Below are 13,406 nucleotides of genomic sequence, written 5' to 3'. Positions count from 1 at the left end.
TGGTCAGACCAATTCAATTTGTCAGACCAATTCAATTAGTCAGACCAATCCAACTGGTGACACTATAAAAGAAATCACCAAATTAATATGTATCTTTGAGGTATCGCCAATCTGTTTATACACCTTTGCATATGTATAAAAAGATCCGGTTTGATGCATTTCTTGCACATCCTAGGACAAGTCGGATCGATACCTTCAACATCAATATACCATCCATTTGCGCCTAAACTTTCGATGCATTCGAAAGGAAGAAACTGCAATATACAAACCAATTCATTATACAATTTCCGAATCTGATCGCTAATCTTAACGAAGGTGTATCTTCTCCAGGGAAACCCTTCACAGAAGTCCAGACTTTCGACCATGTCCACCAAATCACTGTTTAAAACAATACAATTATTGCTAATCTCTTTCTTTCTTCCACATTTGCATGTGGAGTTTCGCGCAACTTCTTTAATGCAGCTTCTATGGTAACTTTTGAAGTTCCGAATATTCTTTTCCGAAATTCACTTCCCTTACATTTAGTCCAGTCCTCCGAATAGTTGTTAAAATTTAAGTCGGAGATAATGGCATGTTCCTGGATCGAGTATCTGATGGGCACGCCATTTACAACAAACCAAAACTCTTTTTCCTCTCCTTCCAACCTTAATGCACGGTGTTGAATATCCTTGAAAGCGTACACAAAAGGGACCTGCAACAATTAGATTAACTCTCATGATCAGTTTTATTATATTACAATTACGAAACAGACTATGATTACAATAAATCTGGTCATACCAGTGAAGTATGACCACTTCACGGGTCTGACATTTAACCGGTCTGACCATTTCGCTCGTCTGACCACATCACGGGTCTGACCACTTCACTGGTCTACCCACTTCACGAGTCTGACCATTTCACGGGTCTAACCAGACTTCACTGGTCTGCCCACTTTACGGGTCTGACCATTTCACGGGTCTGACCACTTCACTGGTCTGTCCACTTCACGGGTCTGACCATTTCAAGGGTCTGACCACTTCACTGGTTTCTCCACTGCACGGGTCTGACCATTTCACTGGTCTGACCATTTCATTGGTCTACCCATTTTATGGGTCTGACTAATTCGAGTAATATAACCGTCTGACCAAAAAATTCGACTTTCATTAACTATCTTTCTGAAAATCTCTATTTTTCACCTAAAACCCTAATTTTTCTAACCCAAACGACTCGAACATTACTCTATTGGAGTTTAAACCCGAAACAAACACATAAACACAAAGACAAAGAGAGGACGAACGACGCAATCAATTTTTTCGGTGAGTGTACCATACCTGTAGATCTTCTGAAGTAGAAACCGAAGCAGTAACCGAAGGAGAAGCCAAAGATGAAGCCATTTGTGCCGACAGAAGACGATTTTGTAAGAAGAACCCGAGAGATTTGCGCGATTGAAGAAAGAAACCGGATGAGAGGAGAAGACGTTTGTCCGTTCGTGTTTGTTTGTTTGAAAATTTGGAAACACAGAGAGTTGTTGTCGTTTCCTACTTTCCATTGAATTGCCACGTATTCAATATTTTAAGGGCAAATTAGTCTTTTTATCATTTTAGATTTTTTTTTTAAAACCCTAAACCTAGAGGGTCATGCCGTGAAGTCCAAATCGACAAGTTGGGTTATTTTTGCAATTTTGCCCGGAGAATGTGTTTTCCCTTCGTAACGTTTCATCTTCACGCCAAGTGGATCGGATATTATAATTTTTATTTATATATTGAAAAAAATAATACAAAGTCTCCTGCCACCAGTTCCATCTTTATTTTGATTAATGTTTATCAAAATAATTACCCGTTTGAAATCGAATTCATACCAATTCAAAATAAATTAGTCAATTAATGCATAATTGAATTCGAATTCGTATCTTGTGGTGGGAAAGCCTTTTTTTATTTTTACTAGTTATTAACCCGCGCGAATCGCGCGGACTAAATATATATACATATTTTTTAAAAAATTATTATTATTTTTAAATTTAAACATAATATATTTTTTAAATTTATAATTTCTATTATTAAAATTTTCCAATTTATAATATAAAACCAAAAGATTAGAATATAGAATTTCATACTAATATTTTATTAAATTTTATGACTCTATTTAAAAGTTATTTTTTTGTTAATCGAGTGATGGTTTAAAAATATGATTATTGAAAGTTTAGAAAATATAGTTTTAAACAATAATATAAATTTAATTAAGATTAGTAACGTAATAATAATCTATTGAATTTAATAAACATTCACAATAAAATATTGGTATTATACTATTTTTTATAATCTCATCAATATTTAAATTTTATAGATTTTCAACTAAATTTATGAGATACAACGCTAATCATGTGATTTTTTTACTTGTTTCATTAACATGTAAGTCAATATATTTTTTTATAAATTAAGATGTGGTCACATTTATCCTAAAAATTTAAAACTAAGCACTGTCATAGTTAGACTTTTCCATTTAATTCGATATGTATTTCATTAAATTTGTTATCATCCTAATTGTTTTATCTGATTTTTCATGATCCGTCCTAATGTCTTTGATTCTGCGATTCAAAATTTGATTTAGTTTTCTCATATGTGTCAGATCTGTCATCGTCTCATTTCACTTAGAGTATGCATTTTAAGATAAGTATTTGTTTCAAAACCAAAACCCATAGACACTAACATATTCTTACACAATTTTGTAACTTGTACTCTCATGAACCCAGGGAAACCCTTCACAGAAGTCCAGACTTTCGACCATGTCCACCAAATCACTGTTTAAAACAATACAATTATTGCTAATCTCTTTCTTTCTTCCACATTTGCATGTGGAGTTTCGCGCAACTTCTTTAATGCAGCTTCTATGGTAACTTTTGAAGTTCCGAATATTCTTTTCCGAAATTCACTTCCCTTACATTTAGTCCAGTCCTCCGAATAGTTGTTAAAATTTAAGTCGGAGATAATGGCATGTTCCTGGATCGAGTATCTGATGGGCACGCCATTTACAACAAACCAAAACTCTTTTTCCTCTCCTTCCAACCTTAATGCACGGTGTTGAATATCCTTGAAAGCGTACACAAAAGGGACCTGCAACAATTAGATTAACTCTCATGATCAGTTTTATTATATTACAATTACGAAACAGACTATGATTACAATAAATCTGGTCATACCAGTGAAGTATGACCACTTCACGGGTCTGACATTTAACCGGTCTATATTATTAAATTAAATTGAGTTTTTTTAAGTTTTAAGATAATAAGATGATATAGCAAATGTGGATAAATTAATTGGTAAAAAAAAAGGATGATATATATTTTTTTGAATATATATTGTGAATATATTTTGTATTCATATTTGTATGGGCTATAATATATAATTCTATTATAATAGCAAACTTATTAGCCCGTATGTTTATATTGTGAACATAGACTGACTAAAGTTATATATAGTTTTTAAATAAATTTTTTTAGTTTTAAAGTTAAATATAATATATTATGTCTTTGAATTTATGATTCATATGTTAAAATCAAAATAGATTTTTTTTAAAGAGTCTAAGATAATATAGTGATATATTTTTTCGAAGATGTATTGTGAACAATTTATATTTTTCTATTTTTTTTGGTTTATAATCTAAAATTAATGTTTGAAATATAGAATATTAGAATAATATTTTTAGAAAGAAAATTAAAAAAACAACTATTAAATAAAAAAAGTTTCATATTATTAAATCAAAATGAGATTTTTTTTAAATGTTAAAATAACGGAACGATGTATTTTTTCAAATAGAGATTTGACACAACTTCTTTATTCATATAACAAATGTGTTCATCCGTATATATCACACGGATTAAAAATTAATATAAATTTTAAATAAATTTATTTTAATTTTAAAATATAATATATTTTATTTTTAAATTTATAATTTATATTATTAAATTAAGAGAGATTGTGAATAAATTTTGTATTTATATTTTAATGGATTATAATATATAATTTTGATATAGAAAATATATTAATCTGGCCGTATTAAATGTAGTCTAAATAATAGATTTTATTATTTAAGAAAAAAATATATTTTATGATGAATATAGTATAATTAGCTATATCATATATTCTTTTATGAAATATTGGGGACTAACTAAAATATGAAATACTCTTGATTTTTTTTATACATATGAAATACTTATGATTGGTAAGAAATAACCCTTTGTGCATTAATTTCTTTGAATTATAACTTTCTCAAATGGAATAACAAATGGTTTAATTTTAAAAAATAAACACATATATTTTCCCATGAAACGTAAATATATAAGATGTGTCGAAAGATTACATTTCAATAACTTACATTAATCAAGAAAACTTACCCATATATATACATATAGATATATAGATATAGATATAGATGTGTTTACTTATTCTTTAATCACACAATCCGACTAAGAAATTATACCCATATATATAACTCTATTTACACCAAACAAAATGTTTGGAGAATATTTGTGACAAATCTTATTAAGCTTCTAAAATTATTTTAAAAGTTATTCGGGATTTGAAGATCGTAGTCCTCAATTCTTCAGATCTCGATCACAATTTCTTAGTCTTATACTTGGTGATTACATAACTAATTACCAAATTATTGACTAATTAAAATTTTAAAAAAATATATCACCCGCTAATTACTATCCTTTTACAAACCTGTATCGGACAACATGAATGATTTCTTCGTTTTTGCTTTCGTTTTGAGTTATCTTTCGGTGTTGCCATTAATCTTTTCTTTAAATCTCGTTCTTTCCTTTTGATTTTGATTGAATAGGGTTTCGGTTTTCATTTTGTTTCTCTTCTTCCTGATTCAATTTCTTTTCTATGGTGAAGTGTGTCTGAATTCGATGTAGAATTCTTTCGTTGAGATCATGATGTCCATAGAATACATACACTTAACCATGTGGATACATCTATATAGATACATATATACTTATATATTTGTAAACACAAAGAGCATTTATTATTATATTACTTGACATCATGTTTCACATACGGTCTTCTCAAATTCAAAAACGAAATTGAATACATATATAACTATATAATTGAAACAAATCAAATACAAAAATAACAAAAAAAAATGACAATATTTAAAAACAATATTTTTTATTTAAAATTTCAAATAAAACACACTTATATAAAATTTCTAAAACTGATAGAACCAATATAAATAAAATCAAACTACATCGAAACTAAAAACTTAAATTTCCATCCTATCAGATAATCTTTTACAGGTAAAGCGTTTTGCTCATCTTAACTGTCACATACAATTTCTTATCTCCATCAATAAGACATGAGATACACCCATAAAAAAATATTATACTATATTTATATATCGACTTCTACTTTTCCGGTGGTGTTTAAAAGATCCCATCAAACTTCTACGATATTAATCTATCACTTGTCGTCATCCTCATAATTATCTTTTTTTGCTTCCACCATCTCTTCGTCTTCGTCGATAGATGCTTTAATTATCTATAAAAAATAATTTAAATCTATTGCATACTTTGAATCAAGTGTATTTTGTAAAAAATATATAGCTTTAAATATAATTTAAACCTTAATTAGTATTATTAGTTTATGAAGAAACTAAAAAAAAATATTCAAAACCATGGCCATAGCCATTAGCCTTATCGGAGAAGTATCAAATTCTCTTCAAATATGCCTTAAACAAAGGTTCATTAACGTCAGAATCTAATTCCCAAAACAAATCCTCAATCATGAAAAAGCATAAGAGACAAACAACAAAAACTATAATTTACTCCGCAAAAAAAAAAGTCATCGTCTTCTACAAAGTCCCAACCAGAGATCTGAATAAAAAAACTTTTGAGGAAAAGAAATGGAGAATTCAACAAAGACTACGAAAAATCTTTAAATAAATAGCTACATACAATTAAAAAAACATACGCGATCAGTCTAAAATTGCAAAAGTCGCTTCAAAGTATCAGATCCAAAACGAAAATCACCAACATGAACGGCTAAATCTAGTAAGACAAAACAGCAGATCAAAGAAATTCGAAAAATCCATACCGTATTTGAGTAAGAAGAGCTTACATGAGTTAGGAAAGCAGAAGATGAAACAGAATAAACGTATGCTTCGTTCTTTTCGTTTAATGTGGGAAAAACTCTTGTGTTTTTTTAGAGGAAACACGCTTTGGATTTGATTCTTGATTTTTATTGTTTTATTCTCTTTGAATTTCAGAATAATGGGGTTGAAGATGTAAATTTGAGAAAGAGGTCACGATTGTATGTGAAGAATATGAAATCTAGTTATTATATACTAAACATTTCTTCTGTAAACGAATGTATGTATTTATTAAAACGTGTACATGACTCTTGGATTTTGGGGTTAATGTACAAAATCAAACGATTTTTCTCTTAGATTTAATTATGAATTGATTACCTATTTGACCAAAAATGTGGAGTAGAAAGATACATTGTATTAATGCGTATATAATTTATGAGTATATTGAATTATTTAAGAAACCTTTTATATTCTAACATGATACACGTGTCAATCCCTTATTAACTTAACTGTACTTTTATATATATGATTTTTATTTTACTCATCAAACGTGCGCTAATTGAAATAGAAAGTGACTGATGGGCTTTGTTCACCTACACACGCATCTTTTTATTTATTTATTTATTTATATATTATCCCCACTAACCCGAAATCAACTAGAAAATGCAGTTGCAAACTAACATGGAAACGACCCAGTATTGAGTCATGATTTTGCTATCTTAACCTTCTTTAATCTGTCGTTGTATTTTAGTTGGATTGTATTGGGATTCGTATTTTATAGTTATGAAAAAATATATTCTATTAATTTCCGATTTATATATATATATATATATATTTTTAATATTCAAATCATTAGGAAAATATAATTTTTAAATACATTACATTATTGTTTTTATATTTAATTAACCGATCAATTTTTTAGATTAAATTCATTTTTCAGATTAAATTCGTTTTGGATACAATTATTCAATTCGATTTGACCGAAATCATAACACCTAACCTTTGTTATATTTAGTAAACGTCAACCGTTATCCTTATAAAATGCCATTAGCCCGTCTACCTTATATGACGATTTGGTATTCGGTTCGATTCAATTTTTGCAGTTTTATAAAATATACCAATCGATTATTATATTATATTCGGTTCGGTTTAGTTCTGGTTTTTATTTTAAAAAATTTAGATCTTCTTAAAAAAATTCGATTTTTCGAGTTTTTTAAAAATTCGGTTCGGTTAGCTTCCGGTTCTAAAAATTTGATTTTCTAAAATAAATATCGTTTGAGAATTTTAAATGGCTCGGTTCGAAAAAAAAATACCGGATTTTCGGTTCGGTTCCGAAGAACCATAGCTACCCTACTTTATATGATCAAGTAATTAATTCTACAAGTAAATTCGTCTTAAATATGTCATATACCATTGGCATGCTTGATTGAACATTTTTAGCATCATTATTATTAAAAAAAAGAATGATTATTCATTTAATCGTAACAAGAACAACTCATAGGTTTTTCAATTCATCAGAGATATTTTAAATTCATTTCTTTCTTCCTCCCATTCCAAAGTTTGGTATACATTAAAAAAGCAATTTTTATAACAGAGGCAAATATTATACACTACATGAGCCTACAAGTCTGATCCTAAATGGGCCGAACCGAGGCCCATTAAGCCTCCAAACTGACCAGCGAAGGCGGGATGATCTACCGCTCCGTCGTATTCCGTACCCCAATCATTGTTCCCGTCGTTGTCTCTCTCTCTCCCCACCGTCTCCTTCGCGTCAACATTTCCTCCATTGTCACTCCATAAACTCATTCAGTCTATTTCTTCGTTAATCGGGGTTTCATCATCTCTCACTCCGAGTTTGCCTTAGGATTTTTGGGCTCTGCATCCCATATTGCAATTCCACGGTCTCTTCCCTGCTCCACGACAAGCCCTAGACTTCAGTTTGATCGGAGGTGTACGACTTGGAGCCGCTTCGGTGGGTTTCGTTGTAATGGAGACCGCCGCAGGCGTAGCCGCTACTCGTGGCGGCTCTATGCGGATCCCTTCGCCATCATCGTCCCGGAAAGAATGGCGTGCCGTTTCGGATCCCCATTCGGGTGGAAATTCCCCGGACGACGTGGTAATATGCTTTTGGAGACGTCTACGGTACTGGGTTTTGTATATTTTGTCTTAGAAATCAGTGAAATGGTAGAAACCGGTGAGCTGAATCTTGACTTTTTATTGTCTCGTACTGTTCTATTTGTTTTCCTGTGGTTCGACCTGGGGTCGTGTCTGTCGGTTTTTAATATCGCTGCTCAGTTGGATGCTGACATTTCGGATGATTGATGGAAAGGAAACCCTGCTATTGTCTGATCTGTGTGCGGTTGATCTTTTGCTTATGCTTGTGATTATTTTTAGCATGATTTTGGACTTGCTTGGTGGTGTTCTTTGGGGATGCTTCCTTCTTATTAGAGCAAATGGGTTTGTTTTCCTATTGTCTAAATCGATTGAAAAACTAATGCTTGGCTTCTTTTTCCAGCAATTTCTGTTCTTTTCTCATCACTTTCTTCTCATAAAATGGGAACGCATGGGTTTCAGGATTTGGAACAGTTAAAGCTGGACTGTTCAGCTGAGAGAACCATATACGAGGTAAATCACCTTTGTCTTGCAGCGATGCCGGTTTGTGAATCACCAGAAAGAAAAAAGCATAGAAATTTTTATTGTGCAGCATGGAAGGGAGCCGGTTGATGTGGATTTCTGCTCCATCACTGTGGATGATGGTTCCGATAGTGACATTTTGCAGCAGCGACTTCATAGCATTGCTAGACAGAAAGAAGAACTGCAGCAGCTGGAGATCGAGCTTCGAGCTCAGATTATTGCAAGATCTGAGATCATTGAAATGCAGAACAACTTTGATACTCAAATCAAAGAGCATGCTAATGCTGCTTCCAAACTACAGGTTGGTTTCGTGCTCACTCTTGTGATCCGTGTTGAAATCTAGCAGCCTGCTTGTTTTTTTTTTGAGAGCTTTCTGTTTCATTCAAGCATTTACATGTTTGATTGGATGTTAAACAAATATGTTCAAACTTTAGGAGCAACTTCATGAGAAGGAGAGAACTATCCGAGAGCTGGAGAGGAAGATTGATGACAAAGACAGGGAGCTACATGCGATTACACTGGATAATGAGGCGGTCTGTTGGTTTTCATTTATGTTTTGGCCTTCTTCGACCAGAACTCTCAATGATCTTGTGCCTTAGACTCTCGTATACCGTGCCTGCAGGCATGGGCCAAAGAAGATCTCCTCCGAGAACAAAACAAAGAACTCACAACATTCAGGTGATGTTTAATTTATCAATCAATACATGGGCTATACATTCTGATGGGTTTTGTTAGATTAATGAAACTTGCTCAGTGGATTCATAATTGAATCGTTCTCTATCTTTTTTACATGCAGAAGGGAGCGTGATCACTCTGATGCTGAAAGAGCCCAACATATACAGCAAATATGTGAACTTCAGGAGCATACTCAGGAGAAAGAGAGACAGCTCATTGAATTGCAGGAACAGGTCTTGTCTCTTTTTTCTTTAGAAGTTCTCCCAACATGATTAGATCTGTTGAACTATCTTAATGAATTTAGATTCCTTTTCTGAAATGGCTTATAGCATTCACTTAAAAAAAGTTCAATAGACTAAATATTATTCATTGTTCTTGATGGCTTGTAGAATAGGATTGCTCAAGAAACCATCCTTTACAAGGACGAGCAACTAAGAGAAGCTCAAGCCTGGGTTACCCGAGTTCAAGAGATGGATTCTTTGCAATCATCTACAAATCACTCGTTGCAGGCTGAACTGCGGGAACGCACGGAGCAGTATAACCAGCTATGGATTGGTTGTCAGAGACAGGTTAGTTCTCTAGATGGCTTTTCATATTTTAATGTCTTTGTGCTGAAAATGATTGTAATCCCTTTTCGATCTTTTTTCTTGTTGTTGAGTTCAGTTTGCAGAGATGGAGAGACTGCATTTGCATGCAGTGCAACAGTTCCAGATTGAGCTTGCCAATGCGAGGGGAAATGGTGGGTCTTTCACGGATGAATCTCGTATATCCAGAACAAATTCCAACAGCACGTCCCAGATTGTCCTGAATAGTGTCAACCAGCTTGAGGCAAACAGAAGTGGTCCAGCTAGCGCTAACAATGATGTCCATTCAAATGGAAAAAGTTCAGACAATATTCAACCTTTTACTTCTAGTGATGACACAGCTACTCAGGTACCTATTTTCGTCACAGATTGTTTGATATATGTAACTCTCAGATTGGGTTATTCCATCTACAGAGCAAGATGGTTGCGTACTCTTATTGAGATGGCTTTTGGGCACACTGTTCACATTTTGTTTGGCAATTGTTGCTATAATTGTTCTCAGAAAGTGGAATAAATCGAACTTAATCAGCAGCCAATGTTGTGGTGGTGGAAATCAAAAGAGTCTTTTGTAGAAATCCCATGCTTTTTAGATTTGAATGTGTGTTCTTGTTTGCTTTTGCGCTCTTGGCGCTGAAAGGAATGGTTATGAAATACCTTTAAACAGAAATTTTCGTGACTGTAGCTTTGCCTTTTCTAATGTGCTGATTGTTTTCAGAACCGAGCTGCTGCTGGGATGCCGGTGGTTCCATCCTCTATTCTTGGGATGCATTCTTATATCATGCATCAACAAGGGGTCCCTCAGCCAATTCAGCATCAGGGCCCCCCATCTCATCTTCCCCAATCAGCATTGCCAGTTTCTTCCATGCACCAGTGGCAGCAGCATAAGGTGTGAGCTTAAGAAGGCATCTTCTGTTCTCGGTCTTGCACAGTTATTGACCACTGTTTGATTCATGCTGTTTTATCAGGCTGTACCAGAGGGTTCACCGATACCGGTGCAGAATCATGAACCACCATCTCAAGGTGATCCTGGCTTGGTAAGATCTGATGAAATGTCTGAATATCAGATGTCTGGCAATGGGCAGTCACTTGGTCAAGTGTATCTGAGTGTTCAAAGCAGCCCGGGAGCTCGACCTGGATCAACTGTGCCAGCATCCTCCATGAAAGCACAGGTTTTTTTATTTTTTATTTTGCTTGGAGGCATTCCGAAACCTGGTTTCTTCGTCACCCTTCTCTTCCTCGTCAGGCAGTGGATTCTGGCAGTGGAGAATATCTTGCATCTGGCGGATCCCAGAACAACTTTCAAAACATCTCTGCTCAGTTTCATGATGCCCTAAGGCTAGATTCTCATGCCCCAAATCACAAAACCGAGGTATGTTCATTTTTCTGCGGTTTTTTCCCCTTAACCCACTCGGGCCTAATCAGGCTGGCTTGTCTTTCATTTGATATATCACCAGGAGCCTAATGGCCAGCTTTCACCTGATGGGCAAAATGGTTCTGCCATTACTGAATCTCCAACTGGAACGGTGGTAAGTGACGGCACTGGTTCCATCACACCCGAAGCTATGATCGCAGATGGTGCTCTTCTTCTTGATGAACGGTCACTGTTGACTTGCATAGTTCGTACAATGCCAGCTGGCGGTAGAATCCGAATTGGCTCAACGGTTAGTCAACTCCCAAAACACCAAACAAAATCCTAACCAACATGAACAAGGAGGGTCTTTTAATCTGGCGAAATTATTTATGCTTCAGCTCCCAAACCGCTTGGGCAAAATGCTTGCACCTCTGCATTGGCATGATTACAAGAAAAAGTATGGAAAGTTGGACGTTTTTGTTGCCAGCCATCCTGAGGTATGCCGTGCCATGCTCCTTTTTAAAAATGTAAATTCTCTATAAGAAAACAATCTATGTATGTAGTCTCATTCGTACGTTACAAATATTATATTTGTGCGGGTTTCAGTTATTTGTGATTGAGGGTGAGTATATCCAACTGCGAGAAGGAGCGCACAAGATGGTGGCGGCTTCAGCAGCAGCGGCCAAAGTCGCAGCAGCAGCAGCTGTGCTCGATGAATGTGGTGGCCGTGACCCCCATGGCTCAGTCTCACGGGTTCAAGAAGGCCGAGAAAACTGTCCAGAGGGAAGCTGCCTCTGCTCCAGACGGAGGCGTACACGAGAGCCTTGGGAACATAAAGATCTTGACAAAGCCTCGGGATTCCGAGGGCAGACACTTTGATTCAATTGGGAAGCATCAGGGAGGAAGAAGGTAATGGCGGTCGTATAGGTTTGGTTTGGACGAACTTATACCAAGCTTTGTGAACCTGTCTGTGTGATGTGAAATTGCAGCAGAGTCGCCGGAGCATCCATGGCTGCTGCTCGAAGATAGAAAAAGATTTTTTAGCGGAAAACTGTGTGATCGGGAGAAAGAAGGAATGATCTGTTCTGGTTCTTTCCTCTTGTCATTCTGTGACAACCGAGTTTAAGTGTGTTTTGTTATAATTGTTGTCGGCTCAGAATGCTGGAGAAATGGACGAACTTGCAGAACCAAGAGATATTCATATAAGCGAAGAAGAACAGCGTTGTTGAAGAGGGAACTTCACCATCATTCCCTCTCTCCTAAATATCTTTTCTCTTAATTTTTGCCTTTTTGGTGTGATGGGCCTCCATCCCCAAATCTTTTTTTTTAAAAAAAAAATTTGATATACCCAGTTTATTTCTATAATCGCGGAGTGTTTTTTTATAGGGGAAATCGCCATAAAAACATTGTACTCTTACCAGTTCAATGAAAAAATCATATACTTTTTTGTTTATCAATTAAACTCTATACTTAATATGATTAACCAAAAAAACCCCAAACTTGTTAATAATTCACCGAAAACTCCCGGCGTTTGCCAACTCAAATAAAAATGGTGTGACAATGACTTGGCTTCCAAGTTATGTACACATTATGACACATCATCATTTTAAATAAAAATAAATAACATAATTTATTTAAATTAATTTATATATATAAAAATTCACATATATATATATTAAATATATATTAAATATAAAATTATTTATAACTAATAAAACATATATATATATATATATATATTATTTATAATATAATTATAAATAATATATATATACATATTATTTTTTTAATATATTGTATATATATTAGTTATAATTACTTTTATTTTAATATGGATATTAGTTATATATATATGTTACATGTATAACTAATATATATATATACATATTATTTTTAATAGATACATTATATGTGTATGTGTTAGTTATAATTATTTTTGTTGTAATATGTATATGTATTAGTTATACTATATAATATATATATATATATATATATTTATTAATACATATGTATCAGCAAGTACTACTTGGTTATTTTTGTTGATATTGATTCCCATTGTCTCTTCTCCATTACTGGGAAAACGAAGCTGATAT

General features: G+C 33.8%; 2 protein-coding genes and 1 long non-coding RNA gene across 3 annotated transcripts; 1 reads left to right on the top strand and 2 right to left on the bottom strand.

Annotated features, from left to right (window-relative positions):
- Window positions 1-348: 348 nt before the first annotated feature.
- LOC104811893 lies at window positions 349-1,504 on the bottom strand. Its single transcript, XM_010538750.2, has 2 exons — window positions 1,311-1,504; window positions 349-691 (listed from the first exon to the last, which is right to left on the bottom strand). Exons 1-2 carry the CDS (start codon window positions 1,371-1,373, stop codon window positions 383-385), a joined length of 372 nt encoding a protein of 123 aa, XP_010537052.1. The 5' UTR covers window positions 1,374-1,504; the 3' UTR covers window positions 349-382.
- A 3,733-nt stretch (window positions 1,505-5,237) lies between these two features.
- On the bottom strand, window positions 5,238-6,274 carry LOC104811892. Its single transcript, XR_771536.1, has 2 exons — window positions 6,099-6,274; window positions 5,238-5,519 (listed from the first exon to the last, which is right to left on the bottom strand). It is a non-coding gene; the product is annotated as an uncharacterized LOC104811892 (long non-coding RNA).
- A 1,507-nt stretch (window positions 6,275-7,781) lies between these two features.
- Window positions 7,782-12,579, top strand: LOC104811891. The gene is given in 16 exon segments (XM_010538749.2): window positions 7,782-8,185; window positions 8,644-8,694; window positions 8,774-9,004; window positions 9,138-9,236; window positions 9,326-9,381; window positions 9,500-9,611; window positions 9,768-9,947; window positions 10,042-10,311; window positions 10,678-10,848; window positions 10,928-11,131; window positions 11,206-11,331; window positions 11,417-11,623; window positions 11,712-11,810; window positions 11,920-12,020; window positions 12,022-12,222; window positions 12,303-12,579. Coding segments are annotated over 16 exon segments (2,277 nt in total). The 5' UTR covers window positions 7,782-8,056; the 3' UTR covers window positions 12,343-12,579.
- The last annotated feature ends 827 nt before the right edge of the window (window positions 12,580-13,406 follow it).

Source organism: Tarenaya hassleriana, unplaced genomic scaffold, assembly GCF_000463585.1.
Source record: "Tarenaya hassleriana unplaced genomic scaffold, ASM46358v1 Cleome2, whole genome shotgun sequence".
In the NCBI taxonomy this organism is placed as follows: Eukaryota; Viridiplantae; Streptophyta; class Magnoliopsida; order Brassicales; family Cleomaceae; genus Tarenaya; species Tarenaya hassleriana.
This window is presented reverse-complemented; position numbering and strand designations above follow the sequence as displayed.

Excerpts from the sequence above, each read along its gene's own strand:
- LOC104811893 (XM_010538750.2), bottom strand. The coding sequence starts at position 1,373 with ATGGCTTCATCTTTGGCTTCTCCTTCGGTTACTGCTTCGGTTTCTACT. Across the intron at positions 692-1,310 it reads CTACTTCAGAAGATCTACAG|GTCCCTTTTGTGTACGCTTT; the intron begins GTATGGTACACT and ends TAATTGTTGCAG.